Here is a 16,305-nt window from a genome sequence, read left to right as displayed (position 1 = left end):
TCGCTCTTATTAATAATAATCTCATCACACCATAACACCCAGACCAGTGAAGTTGGGGGACACGGGAGTGAGACAGAGCGAGGGCTGAGAAGGTGATTGATGCTGTAACATTGTGTGAGGCCTGGGGAGGCCTCGTAAGCGACCCGCTTGATTAGATTGGCCTGTATCGATCCCTGCTGCCGGAGCATAGACTAATCTCCTGGCGGGGAGAGGAGAATCCATACGCCGGGATTCAGTCACGCTTGAAAACAGAAAGGGTCATTTATTGTAATCAAAGGGCTAAATGAAAAACGTGAGAACAACGCTCCCGTGAGGTTGGACACTGAAACTGCATCTTAGACCTACTGTAAAATGAATGCTGTCCCATCCTGAATCAACTGTTCTGTGAGAGAGGGAGACGTATTTAAAACCTTTCTTCTGTATGTTTTGCTTAATGGCACAGATATTTCCATATAATTAGGAATTAGAATAACAGAATGGACATGGTCTTATGACGCCATTTTGGTCAGGGTCAACCATGTCCAGCCAGTGTGATGTGAAGGTAGTGTAAAACAATGAATTTGAAGGTTATCTGCACATTATGTTTAGTAGCTATCTAGCCAGCCATTTTAAGTGAAATTATTCAAATATTTGTTCTAATTAACTGCCAATAATATTCCCAAGAAGTTCAACTTTTCAGCAGCTGTGGCATCACCTAGGTGGGTGCTACATGTTGGGGAGTGGAGAAGCAGTAGCTATGGAGGAGTGGGTCCTATGGAGGAACTGATCGTAGGAGAAGCAGATGTGGCATCACCTAGGTGGGTGCTACATGTTGGGCAGTGGAGGAGCAGTAGCTATGGAGGAGTGGGTCCTATGGAGGAACTGACCGTAGGAGAAGCAGATGTGGTGTACTGATGAAGCACTCTAGGCCTGTTTGTCAGACTGTCTGTTTCTCTCTGGCTCTACCATCGATGCCCCCTCCCCTGAAGACACACTGCCTTTCCAATCCAAACTGCCTCATCTCCCAGCCTTTCTCCTGAAGCAACACTGCCTTTCCAATCCAAACTGCCTCATCTCCCAGCCTTTCTCCTGAAGCAACACTGCCTTTCCGCCCAGCCTTTCTCCTGAAGCCACACTGCCTTTCCAATCCAAACTGCCTCATCTCCCAGCCTTGCTCCTGAAGCAACACTGCCTTTCCGCCCAGCCTTTCTCCTGAAGCCACACTGCCTTTCCAATCCAAACTGCCTCATCTCCCAGCCTTTCTCCTGAAGCAACACTGCCGCCTTTCAATCCAAACTGCCTTAACGCCCAACCTTTCATCCGAAGCCAAAGGAATATTCAATCTCCATCTCTACCATCTAAATTTACATTTGTTGTTTGCTTTTTATGCACTGACATTTTCTGAAAAGAAAAGCACTATAAAAGTTACATCAATTATTATTATTAACATTCCATACAAACAAATGCAATCAATCCACAGCCATCCACTGGCTGAAATCCGTTGACGCTAGGACTTAGGCAAGTTGTAAATGTAACGAGTATGGATAATGCATCATAACGCTTTCTAGGAAAACAAACATTGAGACATTTGTCTGTTTGCATATATTTTGGAAGATATACAGAAAATGTGTATAAACTGTAGGCCTAATTATAATTATATGTCAATATTCTGGAACTTTGAGGGTTTCTTGTAATTTAATAGGATCTTTATGGGTATGTCTTTGTCGTGGAATTTTAATGTAGATTAGACTACTTTGCAGTAGCTGTAGGACTTTTTAATTCTATGCCGTTTTAGATTGCACCATATACTATATATTAAGGCCCATATGGATGAAATCACATCAAGCGATAGCAGACATCTGCATAGCTAATGTTTTGGCATGTTGGAGGTGGAGCTGGGTTGGACCAGTTAAAACAGTGAACAGCTGCTCTTGCGATCATTGTCACGAAGCCACACCCCCGCCCCACTCACGTCAGAAGTTCAGAACCAGAAAGTGTAGGCTATACAGAAAGAATCATGCTCAAATTGAAAAATCATTAAATGGAATAATGAGGTTTTCTATCATCCTAATCAAGGTGTAGATTAGTCTATATCTCACACTCAGTGTTCCAACAAATCTGCATGGGATTTCTGTTAATGGTATAATTCCAGGAGCTGCTTGTAGATTTACATTTGAGTCATTTAGCTGATGCTCTTATCCAGAGCAACTTACAGGAGCAATTAAGGTTAAAGCGCTTTACTCAAGGGCACAGACAGATTTCTGTCGGCTCAGGGATTTGAACCAACAACCTTTCAGTGACTGTTCCAATGCTTTAACTGCTAGGCTACCTGCCACCCTAATGCAGTTCCACCGCCGACACGGCCAAAACAAGCGTTATGCAGATGTTGGCTAAAAAGGATCTGATAAAATAGAGCCCTATGTGTGTTTTATTTGACCCCTTTTTATATCCAATTGATAGTTAGTCTTGACCCATCGCTGCAACTCCACTACGGACACAGGAGTGGCGAAAGTCATGCGCCCTCCAAAACACAACCCTGCCAAGCCACACTGCTTCTTGACACACTGCTCGTTAACCCGGAAGCCAGCCGCACCAACGTGTCTGAGGAAACACGGTCCAACTGGCAATCGTCGTCAGCTTGCAGGCACCCAGCCCACCACATGGAGTTGCTAGAGCGCGATGGGACAAGAACATCCCAGCCGGCCAAACCCTCCCCTAATCCGGACGACGCTGGGCCAAACCCTCCCCTAATCCGGACGACGCTGGGCCAAACCCTCCCCTAATCCGGACGACGCTGGGCCAAACCCTCCCCTAATCCGGACGACGCTGGGCCAAACCCTCCCCTAATCCGGACGACGCTGGGCCAAACCCTCCCTTAATCCGGACGACGCTGGGCCAAACCCTCCCCTAATCCGGACGACGCTGGGCCAAACCCTCCCCTAATCCGGACGACGCTGGGCCAAACCCTCCCCTAATCCGGACGATGCTGGGCCAAACCCTCCCCTAATCCGGACGACGCTGGGCCAAACCCTCCCCTAATCCGGACGACGCTGGGCCAACTGTGCGCCGCCTCATTCGTGTCACGGCAGCTGTGACACAGCCTGGGATCGACCTCGGTGCTGTTGCGCCGCCTCATTCGTCTCCCGGTCACGGCAGCTGTGACACAGCCTGGGATCGAACTCGGTGCTGTTGCGCCGCCTCATTCGTCTCCCGGTCACGGCAGCTGTGACACAGCCTGGGATCGACCTCGGTGCTGTTGTGACGGCTCATTCGTGTCACGGCAGCTGTGACACAGCCTGGGATCGACCTCGGTGCTGTTGTGACGCCTCATTCGTGTCACGGCAGCTGTGACACAGCCTGGGATCGACCTCGGTGCTGTTGCGCCGCCTCATTCGTCTCCCGGTCACGGCAGCTGTGACACAGCCTGGGATCGACCTCGGTGCTGTTGCGACGCCTCATTCGTCTCCCGGTCACGGCAGCTGTGACACAGCCTGGGATCGAACTCGGTGCTGTTGCGACGCCTCATTCGTCTCCCGGTCACGGCAGCTGTGACACAGCCTGGGATCGAACTCGGTGCTGTTGCGACGCCTCATTCGTCTCCCGGTCACGGCAGCTGTGACACAGCCTGGGATCGACCTCGGTGCTGTTGTGACGCCTCATTCGTCTCCCGGTCATGGCAGCTGTGACACAGCCTGGGATCGACCTCGGTGCTGTTGTGACTCCTCAACGGTCTAAAACGACGCAGTGATTTAGACCGTTGCGACCGTAAACCAAATCATCTGGGCCAGAACCATAATAAAGACGTGTAAATGTTGACAACAAAAAGTCTCTGTTGTAATGACCTGTATTACTCTGTAGATAAGGTATCTCTAGATCAGCACACAACGCAGACACAAATATAGGACACGTTATCTCAGTCTAAAGTCTGTAGTCTCATTAAATACGGGTGTGTCTACACACCAGAGAGTGTTTGTGTGAGTGCATACACACCAGAGTGTGTTTGTGTGGGTCATTAGACTCGGTTCTAGGCCCTCTACTCTCCATCTTTACACCAAGTCACTCTGCTCCGTCATATCCTCACATGGGCTCTCCTTTTATTGCTCAACTACTTCTCCTTCCCCCCTTCTGACACCCAGGTGGCGACACGCATCTCTGTGTGCCTGGCAGACATCTCAGCTTGGATGTGATCCCACCACCTCAAGCGCAACAAAACGGAGCTGCTACTCCTCCCAGGGAAGGCCTGCCCACTCCAAGACCTCTCCGTCATGGTTTACAACTCCACGGTGTCCCCCTCCCAGGGTGCAAAGAACCCTGGCGTGACCCTGGACAACACCCTGTCATTCTCTGCAAACATCAAAGCAGTGACTGGCTCCTGCAGGTTTATGCTCTACAACATCCGTAGAGTACGACCTTTCCTCACACAGGAAGCGGCGCAGGTCCTAATCCAGGCACTTGTCATCTCCCATCTGGACTACTGCAACTCGCTGTTGGCTGGGCTCCCCGCTTGTACCATCAAAGCCTTGCAACTTATCCAGAAGGCTGCAGCCCACCTGGTGTTCAACCTTCCCAGGTTCTCTCATGTCACCCTGCTCCCCCGCACACTCCACTAACTTCCAGTCGAAGCTCGCATCATGAAACCGGGCCTCTTTGAAGAGTATCTTAAATAACGCTCACGACGCCCCCAAAAAACACGTCTTTTCCTACTAGCACTGACTTTGCTGATCCTTTGTTGAGAGAAAATGTATTTGATACAATTGTGATGTGTATCACCAAGCTACTTTAAGATGAATGCACTAATTGTAAATCGCTCTGGATTAGAGCATCTACCAAATGATTGAAATGTCAAAACATGTTCTCAGAGGAGCAGCCAGACCTGCTGGTGAGCCTCCAACACATTCAGAACTTTTCTCCCTCCCTTCATCGTTCCTAGTCTCTTTCACACTCCCTCTCATACCCCACTCAAAATAATGCACAGTATATACAATATATCAGTGGAGGCTGGTGGGAGGAGGTATAGGAAAACCGGCTCATTGTAATGGGTGAAAAATGTAGTTTCCCTATGTTTGATTCCATTCCAGCCATTACAATGAACCCGTCTCATAGCACTTCCCACGTGCCTCCACTGCAGTATACAAATATGCTATAATATATACTGTGTCCAAAACATTAAGAACACCTGCTCTTTCCATGACATGGACTGACCAGGTGAAAGCTATGATCCCTTATTGAGGTCACATGTTAAATCCACTTCAATCAGTTTAGATGAAGGGGAGGAGACAGGTTAAAGAAGGATTTTAAGCCTTGAGACATTGTGTGTGCATTCAAAGGGTGAATGGGCAAGAGTAAATATTGAAGTGCCTTTAAACGTGCCATGGTAGGACGTGCCAGGCGCCCTGGTTTGAGTGTTAAGAACTGCAACGTTGCTGGGTTTTTCACAACAGTTTCCTGTGTATCAAAAATGGTCCACCACCCAAAGGACATCCAGCCAACTTAACAGAACTGTGGGAAGCATTGAAGTCAACATGGCATCCCTGTGGAACGCTTGACACCTTGTAGAGTCCATGCCCCAACCAATTGCAGCTGATCTGAGGGAAAATGGAGGTGCAACTCAATATTAGGAAGGTGTTCCTAATGTTTTGTACGCTCAGCGTAGATTAAAAGACATAGCTTGTCGTGTAAAATCATGAACATTGTTCAAATGTACAACAGAATAATTACTCTTCCTCCCCCTTTCTCATCAGCACCTTCAATCTCTTGCCAATAATTAATCAATAAGTAAACTTGACAGATCTATATTTTATTACAAACCATGTAAATCCATATCATTAGATTCTAAGCCACTCAGACATACACACATACACATTTTCCACTCAAACACACACCTTTCCTTCAAAATTCACTCATTCTGCGATCAGTCTCTGGTTCTTTGTCTGTTCCACTTTCCTCAATCGGTTTCCTCTTTCCTTCACTCTTCTCTTCCTTCCTTCCTCCCCTCTTCTCTTCAGAAGTTGCCTGTATGTTCAGTTTTGTCTAATGGTTAAGGTTGGGATTTGAGGAGGATATGCTGATCCTAGGTCTGTCCCTACAAGCATCTCTTACCTGGAGCCCCAAACAGGAAGGGCGGATAAAAGATCAGGACATAACGTTACAAACATCATTCACGTGAGTTGCGCTCCATTTCCTCATTCTCCAAGTGGTGGGCAGGTCTATAGCGGCTCACGCCCCTCCCATCCACCACTTGGAGGGCGGGGTTTCGGCAGGTGTTGTCCATGCTGCCCAATGAGGTGTACCTGTCAGGAGACAGACAGAGGACTCAGTCAGAGACTAGGACGGGGGAGTAGACAGTGAGAGGAAACAGAGAACATGCTTGATTATGGTGTGTATGTCTTCTTACCCTTTATCATATAGAATACAGTAGGGCACATATAGAGTCCTCAGGAATGACCAGATATCATGATACGTCCAGTCCTGATGGAGACAGAGAGAGAGAGAGAGGGAGAGAAACCAAGAAAGAAGGGGGAGAGAGACACAGAGAGAGGAGGGAGGGAGACAAGAGAGAGAGAAGGAAAAAGAGAGTGAGGAAGAGAGAGCATGAGAGCACGATCTTCGTGTCCGGGTTGGCGCCCCCCTTGGGTTGTGCTGTGGCGGAGATCTTTGTGGGCTATACTCGGCCTTGTCTCAGGATGGTAAGTTGGTGGTTGAAGATATCCCTCTAGTGGTGTGGGGGCTGTGCTTTGGCAAAGTGGGTAGGGTTATATCTTTCTTGTTTGGCCCTGTCCGGGGGTATCATCGGATGGGGCCACAGTGTCTCCTGACCCCTCCTGTCTCAGCCTCCAGTATTTATGCTGCAGTAGTTTGTGTTTACGTTTAAGTTTGTGTCAGTTTGTTATATCTGGAGTACTTTTCCTGTCTTATCTGGTGTCCTGTGTGAATTTAAGTATGCTCTCTCTAATTCTCTCTCTCTCTCGGAGGACCTGAGCCCTAGGACCATGCCTCAGGACTACCTGGCATGATGACTCCTTGCTGTCCCAAGTCCACCTGGCCGTGCTGCTGCTCCAGTTTCAATTGTTCTGCCTGCGGCTATGGAGCCCTGACCTGTTCACCGGACGTGCTACCTGTCCCAGACCTGCTGTTTTCAACTCTCTAGAAACAGCAGGAGCGGTAGAGATACTCTCAATGATCAGCTATGAAAAGCCAACTGACATTTACTCCTGAGGTGCTGACTTGCGGCACCCTCGACAACTATTGTGATTATTATTATTTGACCATGCTGGTCATTTATGAACATTTGAACATATTGGCCATGTTCTGTTACAATCTCCACCCGGCACAGCCAGAAGAGGTCTGGCCACCCCTCATAGCCTGGTTCCTCTCTAGGTTTCTTCCTAGGTTTTGGCCTTTCTAGGGAGTTCTTCCTAGCCACCGTGCTTCAACACCTGCATTGCTTGCTGTTTGGCGTTTTAGGCTGGGTTTCTGTACAGCACTTTGAGATATCAGCTGATGTAAGAAGGGCTATATAAATACATTTAAATTTAGATGTATTTTATTATAAATATATCACACACACACCCTCAGAAAGGGAACATTGCAAGCATCATGTCTCACCAGCAGGGGGTTGACCCTCATGTAGTCTGGCCATCCAGGGTCAGTGAGACACATGGGTGTGAGTGTGTGTGAGTAGGGGTCACTCCTCCTGGTGCCCATACACACAGCTCTCAGCTCTGGCCTCCTCTCCTGTACCTCACTCAATGCCTGCCGAATACTGCCCTCCACTGAGAAAATCTCCAGGTCATATCTATGGGAGACAGGATGGAGCTCTGCTAAATAGTGAGCCAAAGTCTCTGTATAATAATACTGTAATACATTTTATTATCAGAGTTTTACTCAAACTCAAAAGATGCAATGCAGATGAAGCTACAACCAAGCTACAACCATACACAGACCTGTTGGAGACAGAAAAAAAGTACATACAGTACTTTGAAGAAAAAAATCCAGAAAATCACATTGTAGGATTTTTAATGAATTTATTTGCAAATTATGGTGGAAAATAAGTATTTGGTCAATAACAAAAGTTTTCCACCATAATTTGCAAATAAATTCATTAAAAATCCTACAATGTGATTTTCTGGATTTTTTTCTTCTCATTTTTCTGTCATAGTTGAACTGTACCTATGATGAAAATTACAGGCCTCTCATCTTTTTAAGTGGGAGAACTTGCACAATTGGTGGCTGACTAAATACTTTTGCCCCACTGTAGCTAACAGAGGTGCAGTATATAGGGATTGAGGAAACGACCTAGCGATGCTAACGCTAACTACAGAGACCGATAGCTTACCTCTTTATTGTGTCCTGGAGGAATCTCTCCATCTCTGGGAAGGGAGAGACGATGCGAATGTACAGAGCTTTTACCTTGTCCTTACCCTCCGGATACCGCCTGTGGGGGATGGGGGGAGAGAGAGAATAAATACGAGGTAGATTTTCCCAGTAAACAATCAATTCAGACAGGAGAACACAATATGGGTTAAAAGTCACATATTGTCTCCATTCCTTCATTCTGTGTAGACAGAAAACTGTCTATTGCCTTCTCTCTCTCTCTCACCGTTTCAGTGCAGCGTAATATAGATGTAGAAGAGCAGTGCAGTCTTTGCCTCCATTGAAGCCCACACAGATCTCCCCTGCCGAATACTGATCCAGAGCAGTCTCTATGGTCTTCAGAGCGTTTGCCACTTTATCACCCAGTGGTGTGCCTATGGGAAATGGAGTTCATACAGACAGTTGGAATCATGGGAAATGTTGTCACTGTCATTTTTTATGGGTACTCTACCTGTCCCCCCCTCCACCACCCCTCCCTCCTTTGGTCTCTCACACACACACACCGCTGTTGGCCAGGGTGTAGACCTCCTCAGTAGCGATGGACACAGGGTCCGTGACCAGGGGAACCACACTGCCTTTGGGCATCTCCTCCAGCAGCTGAGCCCGGGCCTTCTCCACCTCCTCAGAGCTGTCTGAATCCAGCACCAGCCTGACCCGATGGTAGTTACTAAGCCAGTCAGGGTAGGAGCCCAGAGCCACCCTCTTCCCCCAGCCCGCCTGCAGGCGGGTCAGCACCGGGGCGATCAACGCCTCGTCTGCATCCACAAACACCTACAACACAACACGGGGAATACATAACATTATAGTAGGCATCCATTGCAGCAGTGGTCCTGTGCAGGCTTTGCTCCAGCCCAGCACAAACACAGCTGATTCAGCTCATCAAGGTCTTGATTAGTCCATAACTTGAGTCAGAGGTGTTAAATCTGAGATGGAACACAAGCCTGCACACCCTGTGGGTCTCCAGGACCAGGAGTGAAGCGACGTTTGTCTGTTGAAAACGTCCTGTCGACTGTATTGTAGTGGAGTCAGACGGTTGGTCACCTCACCTCTCGTGTGTGGAAGGTGGTCCCTGAGCCAGCGAACAGGTGCTCCAGACCGTTGAAGGCTCTCTCCAAGAGAGACGGGATCCCAGGGAAGATGTAGACGTTATGCACACTCACCTGGGAATGTCAGAGACAGAGTCAGAACCACGACCACATGACATCAAGCATCTCCAGACTCTTAAAGCCGGTGGCTCCAACGCACTCATATCTCCTATCATTCAAATATATTTTACCTGGTTTCAGACACTGACCATCAGGTAGAACGTTCATGTTTTCTACATGATATCATGTTATACTACAGCGTTGAAGTATACTCATTTCTGATTGGCTAGAAGGGCATTCTAGAATGACATTAAAACCAGATAACTGGACAGTTGGAAAAGATATCAGGACGCCTTGCAATCATGAAAATTGTAAACGCAGGTCCAACGAGGAAAAAAAACGTATCTAGCTAGCGTCCGTTTTTGTAGAGACATGTTTTGGAGCATCTGATGACCTAACGTGGTGAGTGATTAACAGGAATCTCTCTGGACAATACCAATGTTCCCTCTAAACTGTGAGTGTGCACAGGTGCGACACAGTAGAAATATCAGCCTGCAAAGAAAAGCACGAGATTGAATTTCACTTAACTTTCCAGACTTTCCTCCTTAGTTAACACTATGAACGTTTCCCTTTACTGTGGGAATTGTGATCGAATCAACACAATATTAGCCACTTTCAATGCAACCTACTTAGTATCCTAAACTAACTATGCAAGAGATTTTTTGGTAGGCAGAACGCATCGGAGAAGGATTCTGTTCAGCCCTTACTCTTCACAGACAGGTGCGGCATAACCAATCAGAGCAGCAGTAGCCTACATGCAAATAGACCATTGCCATATATGGATCTGTACAAAAGCTGAAGAACATACGCACATCCAGGTACTTTTCGCAGATGAATTTATGGAAAGCGCTGCACACTGCTCCCAAACTTTCACTAAGTGACATCACTGAGTACTGCCCATATATATATATATACACACACTGCTCAAAAAAATAAAGGGAACACTTAAACAACACAATGTAACTCCAAGTCAATCACACTTCTGTGAAATCAAACTGTCCACTTAGGAAGCAACACTGATTGACAATAAATGTCACATGCTGTTGTGCAAATGGAATAGACAACAGGTGGAAATTATTGGCAATTAGCAAGACACTGCCAATAAAGGAGTGGTTCTGCAGGTGGGGACCACAGACCACTTCTCAGTTCCTATGCTTCCTGGCTGACGTTTTGGTCACTTTTGAATGCTGGCGGTGCTTTCACTCTAGTGGTAGCATGAGACGGAGTCTACAACCCACACAAGTGGTTCAGGTAGTGCAGCTCATCCAGGATGGCACATCAATGCGAGCTGTGGCAAGAAGGTTTGCTGTGTCTGTCAGCGTAGTGTCCAGAGCATGGAGGCGCTACCAGGAGACAGGCCAGTACATCAGGAGACGTGGAGGAGGCCGTAGGAGGGCAACAACCCAGCAGCAGGAACGCTAACTCTGCCTTTGTCCAAGGAGGAGCAGGAGGAGCACTGCCAGAGCCCTGCAAAATGACCTCCAGCAGGCCACAAATGTGCATGTGTCTGCTCAAACGGTCAGAAACAGACTCCATGAGGGTGTATGAGGGCCTGGCGTCCACAGGTGGGGGTTGTGCTTACAGCCCAACACCGTGCAGGACGTTTGGCATTTGCCAGAGAACACCAAGATTGGCAAATTCACCACTGCCGCCCTGTGCTCTTCACAGATGAAAGCAGGTTAACACTGAGCACACGTGACAGACGTGACAGAGTCTGGAGACGCCGTGGAGAACGTTCTGCTGCCTGCAACATCCTCCAGCATGACCGGTTTGGCGGTGGGTCAGTCATGGTGTGTGGTGGCATTTCTTTGGGGCGCCGCACAGCCCTCCATGTGCTGTGCATGATTTCCTGCAAGACAGGAATGTCAGTGTTCTGCCATGGCCAGCTAAGAGCCCGGATCTCTATCCCATTGAGCACTTCTGGGACCTGTTGGATCGGAGGGCGAGGGCAAGGGCCATTCCCCCCCAGAAATGTCCAGGAACTTGCAGGTGCCTTGAAGGAAGAGTGGGGTAACATCTCACAGCAAGAACTGGCAAATCTGGTGCAGTCCATCAAGAGGAGATGCACTGCAGCACTTAATGCAGCTGGTGGCCACACCAGATACTGATTGTTACTTTTGATTTTGACCCCCCCTTTGTTCAGGGACACATTATTCCATTTCTGTTAGTCACATGTCTGTGGAACTTGTTCAGTTTTTGTCTCAGTTGTTGAATCTTATGTTCATACAAATATTTACACGTTAAGTTTGCTGATATATATAAATAATGGTCCCTCCACCCCCACCTGGGACACGGATGCCCGATGAAGGGTCGAAACGTTCTAAATAAAATCACCTGGGAGCCTGAGCAGCAGTGTGCGGCGTTATCCTTTTTGTTTTCCATATATGGATCTGTGCCATTCACTTTGAACTGGACTGTTTACAGCATAAGCAGTTGTGAGTAGATGAGCTTGTTTTGAGATCAAAAGTGTGAGCTGCCTTTAGCCACTTGTGCACATTTGTTCATATCCTCCGCTAGTTGAGTTATTAGTCCAGTTATAGATCATTTGTAGTCAGCAATGGGGGAGTGGTTGCTTCTTACAAGAGCACAAAACGTGTACATGTCTAGACATCTTTGAGATGCAAGTCAGGTAAAGAGCTTGTTTTGTCTTAAAAGGGGCAGTGTTGTGTTTTGGGACAGGCTTGATTAAGATAATTAGCCAATAGGCAGATTGTAGCATAATTTCTCTGTAATAATGGTATGGGAATAATAATGCTTTTTATTTTGTTAAGTGGTTTCTTGCATCAATCAACATTTTCAGTCACCTCGTCTGAAGGAGCTCATTGTTATCGATTTATTCAAATGAATGTCAATAGAAAACATCTACGTTGCTGTTAATCTTGCTGAAGAGTTTGACTGTTAGCCATAGCTAGCTGGCTAGCTAGCAAGTAAGGGATAAGAACGTTGGCAGTGAGCATGGCAACGGGACAAAGAACAATGTACAGAACGTGGGTGTTTATCCCTTACACGTTAAAGGAGTCAGATGATGCATTTTACATCATAATGATGATGTGGCAAGTGACGCTTTACTTGAAAGTCCAATATCTTGACTTGACTGCTAACATTCAAAACATTTAGGGACTGTATCAACAGTGGACTAATGAGAAAGAAAATACCAAAACATATTTTTGTTTAACAGTAGTCAGCCACTGACCAGTGGGTAGCGTAGTGGCTTTCCAGTCTGAGGGTCAGTGCCGTAGTTAAGCTTGGCCGAGCGGGGGACCATGGCTAGCTTCATGGCTGCATTCTCCCTATCCACCACCCCAAAGAACTCCTCCACCAAACGGGTCAGCTCCGGGTGGGCATGCAGTTCCTCCTTGAACGCCATGGCAACACTCTCGAAGGTGACGTCGTCATGGGTGGGGCCTATTCCCCCAGAGGTGAGCAGGTGTGTGTACTGTGGGGCCAGGAGGGCCACCTCCTTAGAGATGACCTCCTGCTGGTCAGGGATTACTGTGACACGCTGGACACACACTCCCAGCTTCCTCAGCGCTCGCGACAGGAAGGCACTGTTAGTGTCCACCGTGTGACCCTGAGAGAGAGTGGGGGGGTGGAGAGAGGGAGAGAGACTCTTTGGATTAGCTAATTCCTAAGAGATAGGGACTTCGGGAGGAGGTTGTTGTCAGAGATCAGAAATATTCCACTCAGTACCAAGCCCCCATCTCTAGTATCACCTTGAGTATCTCGTCCCCGATGATGAGGATGGCTGCTGTGACAGCACCCCCCTTCTGTTGACAGGAGGTACCGCAGCTCTGGTGATTCTGGGCCATGGTTACAGTGGTGACCTGGACCTGGGCGGCCACTCGCCTCACACACACCGCTGCTCTACTCAGCCTGGACACAGCCTGCAGCATCCAGACCTGTGACAGAAAGAGTGGGGGAAGAGAAACAACTAGAGGGAGGCAGGGAAGGAGATGGACATGGAGGGTGAGGTATGGAGGAGTAGAGGAGAGGGAGAAATGGGAGAATGGACAGCAATAAGTTTGTCATCATATTTACATAAGGCAGGGAGGGTAGACCAGGGGAGGAGTGATACATACACAGGATTTCACCATAAATGATTGTCCAGTTAGCTACCTATTCTGAAATCCAAGCATTAACTTGAAGTTATGGTGGCTCAAATGTGTTGCTCTCTAAGTTCAAGATACAGGTCTGCTGTAGTTATAAGCCACCTGCCTATCTAGAGTGGCAGCCCTCATTCTCCACTTGTTCTGCCAGTCACATTATGTTAAAGGTCTCCAAAGCACACATATCCCTGGGTCGCTCCTCTTTTCAGTTCGCTGCAGCTGGAACGAGCTGCAACAAACACTCAAACTGGACAGTTTTACCTTAATCTCTTCATTCAAAGACTCAATCATGGACACTCTTACTGACAGTTGTGGCTGCTTTGTATGATGTATTGTTGTCTCTACCTTCTTGACCTTTGTGCTGTTGACTTTGCCCAATAATAAGTGTTTTTGTGCTGCTACCATGTTGTGTTGCTACTGTCCAATGCTGTTGTCATGTTTTGCTGCCTTGTTATGTTTTCGTCTTAGGTCTCTCTTTATGTAGTGTTGGGTCTCTTGTTGTGATGTGTGTTTTGTCCTTTATTTATTATTTATATTGGATTTATTTGTTTAATCCCAGGTCCCCGTCCCCACAGGAGTAGGCCGTCATTGTAAATAACTATTTGTTCTTCACTGACTTACCTAGTTAAATGAAGGCTAAATAAACAAAAGTAAAGGGCGATCTCGCCACCGACATTCGGCGAGGAACAAGCCAGCCACAACCATTGCATTGGACCAGATACGGAAAAGGAAGCGAGACATCCCACTCGCACATTTTTTCAGGTTCATATTAAGTCAATGAACTAAGCAGACCAGATCCAGCTGCTATCCCTAAAGCAGACCGGAACTATGACAACTGTTCAAAGGTAAACGGCCTGCGTAATCTTAATTTAGCCTACATCATATGCTAACAGCTAGCTAGTTACCCCCTGCGCAACGCGCACATGAGTTTGTATGTAGTAACCATGATCATTAGTTTAATGGCAACGTGATACCCTTTCTACAGATCATAATTTATCTCTGCTGTGACAATAGATAGCAACAATCATGTATTTGGTAACCCGTGTAATCAACAGACAAGTGCTTACCCTAAAGTCGCATACGTCCTCGTAATGTATTAGCCGACAAAACTGCATGTCCTTCAAACACTGGGCGGCTCTGGCGAGCCAATCAAGAGCAATAAATTGCAATCTCTGAATCCAGAAAGCCAATGAGCTGTGAGAAGGCGGGACGAAATGTTACCACGGGTTTGTTTGTGTAGCGGAAGTACAGGGTGTACAGTGTTGCACTGATAACTTGGTTTTGTCTAGAAGGGATACAATGTTTTTCGTAGTAGGTTTAGCATAACGTGAGCAGTAGGTTATGAGAACTAGGTCAAGGTTAGGAAAAGAGTTAGGATTAGCTAAAAAAAATAAAACATACTTTTGACGTCAAATTTCACAACCTGTATCCCTTCTAGACAAGACCCTGATAACATCCACCCAGAGTATGCCTACAGTAGTATTTTATGATTATAACGTTATTATTATATTAGCCTCGACCAAGCAAAAACACGTGTTTTAAGCCTATCTGCAACAGAGTTTACAATTCTTACAATGATTTGTGATAAACCATAACAAAAACAATAAGTAGGCAGTAGAATGTAGATGACTGTCCTTTGTATGTTAATTGGTAGAGCATGGCGCTTGGTTTGTAGGTTCGATTCCCAGGTTGGACCAATACAAAGAAGCATTAAAATATGCACTCACTGATGTAAATCGCTCTGGATCGTCTGCTAAATGTAAAAAAAAATGTTTTATTTTCTAATACTGTCAAGTACAAATATTAATATGTGCGCGTGCAAATATGGTATCTACCAGCAGAGGACTCCGGTGAACAGTATTCACTATGCATAAATGACTGGGCTACATGGATATATCTAGACTATAGGTTATTTATCATACTTTACCTATTCAATAAGGGTATATTCTATTATTGAACATTATTTGGTCTCAGTGATCCAATCATAAACATTATGAACTGCTATTCAGGTTTGTTCTCGTGCTCCTCGGTCAAGAAATGTTGTAGCCTAAAACATAAGGCATTACAGTTGCACTATGCAAATAATCATGTGTGATTCAACAAAGACTGTGTCATTGTGGTTTAATATTAGTTTACTCAGTTATACGGTAGCATGGTTTGTTGTTGTGCGAAGTTATCGTTTTGCGCAATCCCTTTCTTTCAAGGCCGTTCAACCGCGGCCCAGGTGCAAAGAACCACACAAACTGAGTGGCAAATGACGTTACCATTTGTTCGCGGAAGTGGCTTTTTTTGTGTTGGTAGAAAGGGGAGGAAAGGAAGAGAAACTAAAGAAGAAAAGTTTCAGACCTCTTTCTAAAGAAATGAATATGCACACTGTACGACAGCTGGCGTTTTGAACCTTCACATTCAGCCACTTGTGTAATTTAGTTAGAGGTAGGCCTACGGGACAACAACAGCTGGGAGAAAACAAGAGGCACAAAAGGGACAAGGAGGAAGATAGCTGGTAAGTTCTCCTGACAAAAGTTCAGCACACTTCTCTGGGCATGGTTTGGGCTTGAATTTTAAGGGCTGCGTGTTGTAACGTGGTAGAGAGACGTTTTAGGACATTCGAATACTAAAGCAACAACATTCTGTCTGATATATTAATATTATTTGCTATAGGCGGATTGTAGGCTGCCTTACTTTTTGTTGTGCCATCAGTT

The 16,305-nt window shown here is 46.5% G+C and overlaps 1 protein-coding gene across 1 annotated transcript; it reads right to left on the bottom strand.

Annotated features, from left to right (window-relative positions):
• Window positions 1-5,755: 5,755 nt before the first annotated feature.
• On the bottom strand, window positions 5,756-14,773 carry flad1 (flavin adenine dinucleotide synthetase 1). Its single transcript, XM_029649870.2, has 10 exons — window positions 14,671-14,773; window positions 13,211-13,428; window positions 12,691-13,068; window positions 9,399-9,512; window positions 8,856-9,123; window positions 8,579-8,726; window positions 8,315-8,413; window positions 7,585-7,774; window positions 6,374-6,447; window positions 5,756-6,269 (listed from the first exon to the last, which is right to left on the bottom strand). Exons 2-10 carry the CDS (start codon window positions 13,388-13,390, stop codon window positions 6,134-6,136), a joined length of 1,587 nt encoding a protein of 528 aa, XP_029505730.1. The 5' UTR covers window positions 13,391-13,428; window positions 14,671-14,773; the 3' UTR covers window positions 5,756-6,133.
• Window positions 14,774-16,305: the final 1,532 nt, after the last annotated feature.

The sequence above is a fragment of the Oncorhynchus nerka genome, linkage group LG14, assembly GCF_034236695.1.
Source record: "Oncorhynchus nerka isolate Pitt River linkage group LG14, Oner_Uvic_2.0, whole genome shotgun sequence".
In the NCBI taxonomy this organism is placed as follows: domain Eukaryota; kingdom Metazoa; phylum Chordata; class Actinopteri; order Salmoniformes; family Salmonidae; genus Oncorhynchus; species Oncorhynchus nerka.
The sequence above is the reverse complement of the archived record's forward strand: the minus strand, read 5'-3'. Positions and strand labels throughout refer to the sequence as shown.

What these genes read in the sequence shown, in the direction of transcription:
- flad1 (XM_029649870.2), bottom strand. Translation starts at nt 13,390, where the DNA reads ATGCTGCAGGCTGTGTCCAGGCTGAGTAGAGCAGCGGTGTGTGTGAGG. An exon ending in CTCCAGGACACAATAAAGAG is followed by an intron (nt 7,775 to 8,314) that starts GTAAGCTATCGG and finishes TGTCTCCCATAG; the next exon opens with ATATGACCTGGAGATTTTCT. An exon ending in TGTATTCTATATGATAAAGG is followed by an intron (nt 6,270 to 6,373) that starts GTAAGAAGACAT and finishes GTCTCCTGACAG; the next exon opens with GTACACCTCATTGGGCAGCA.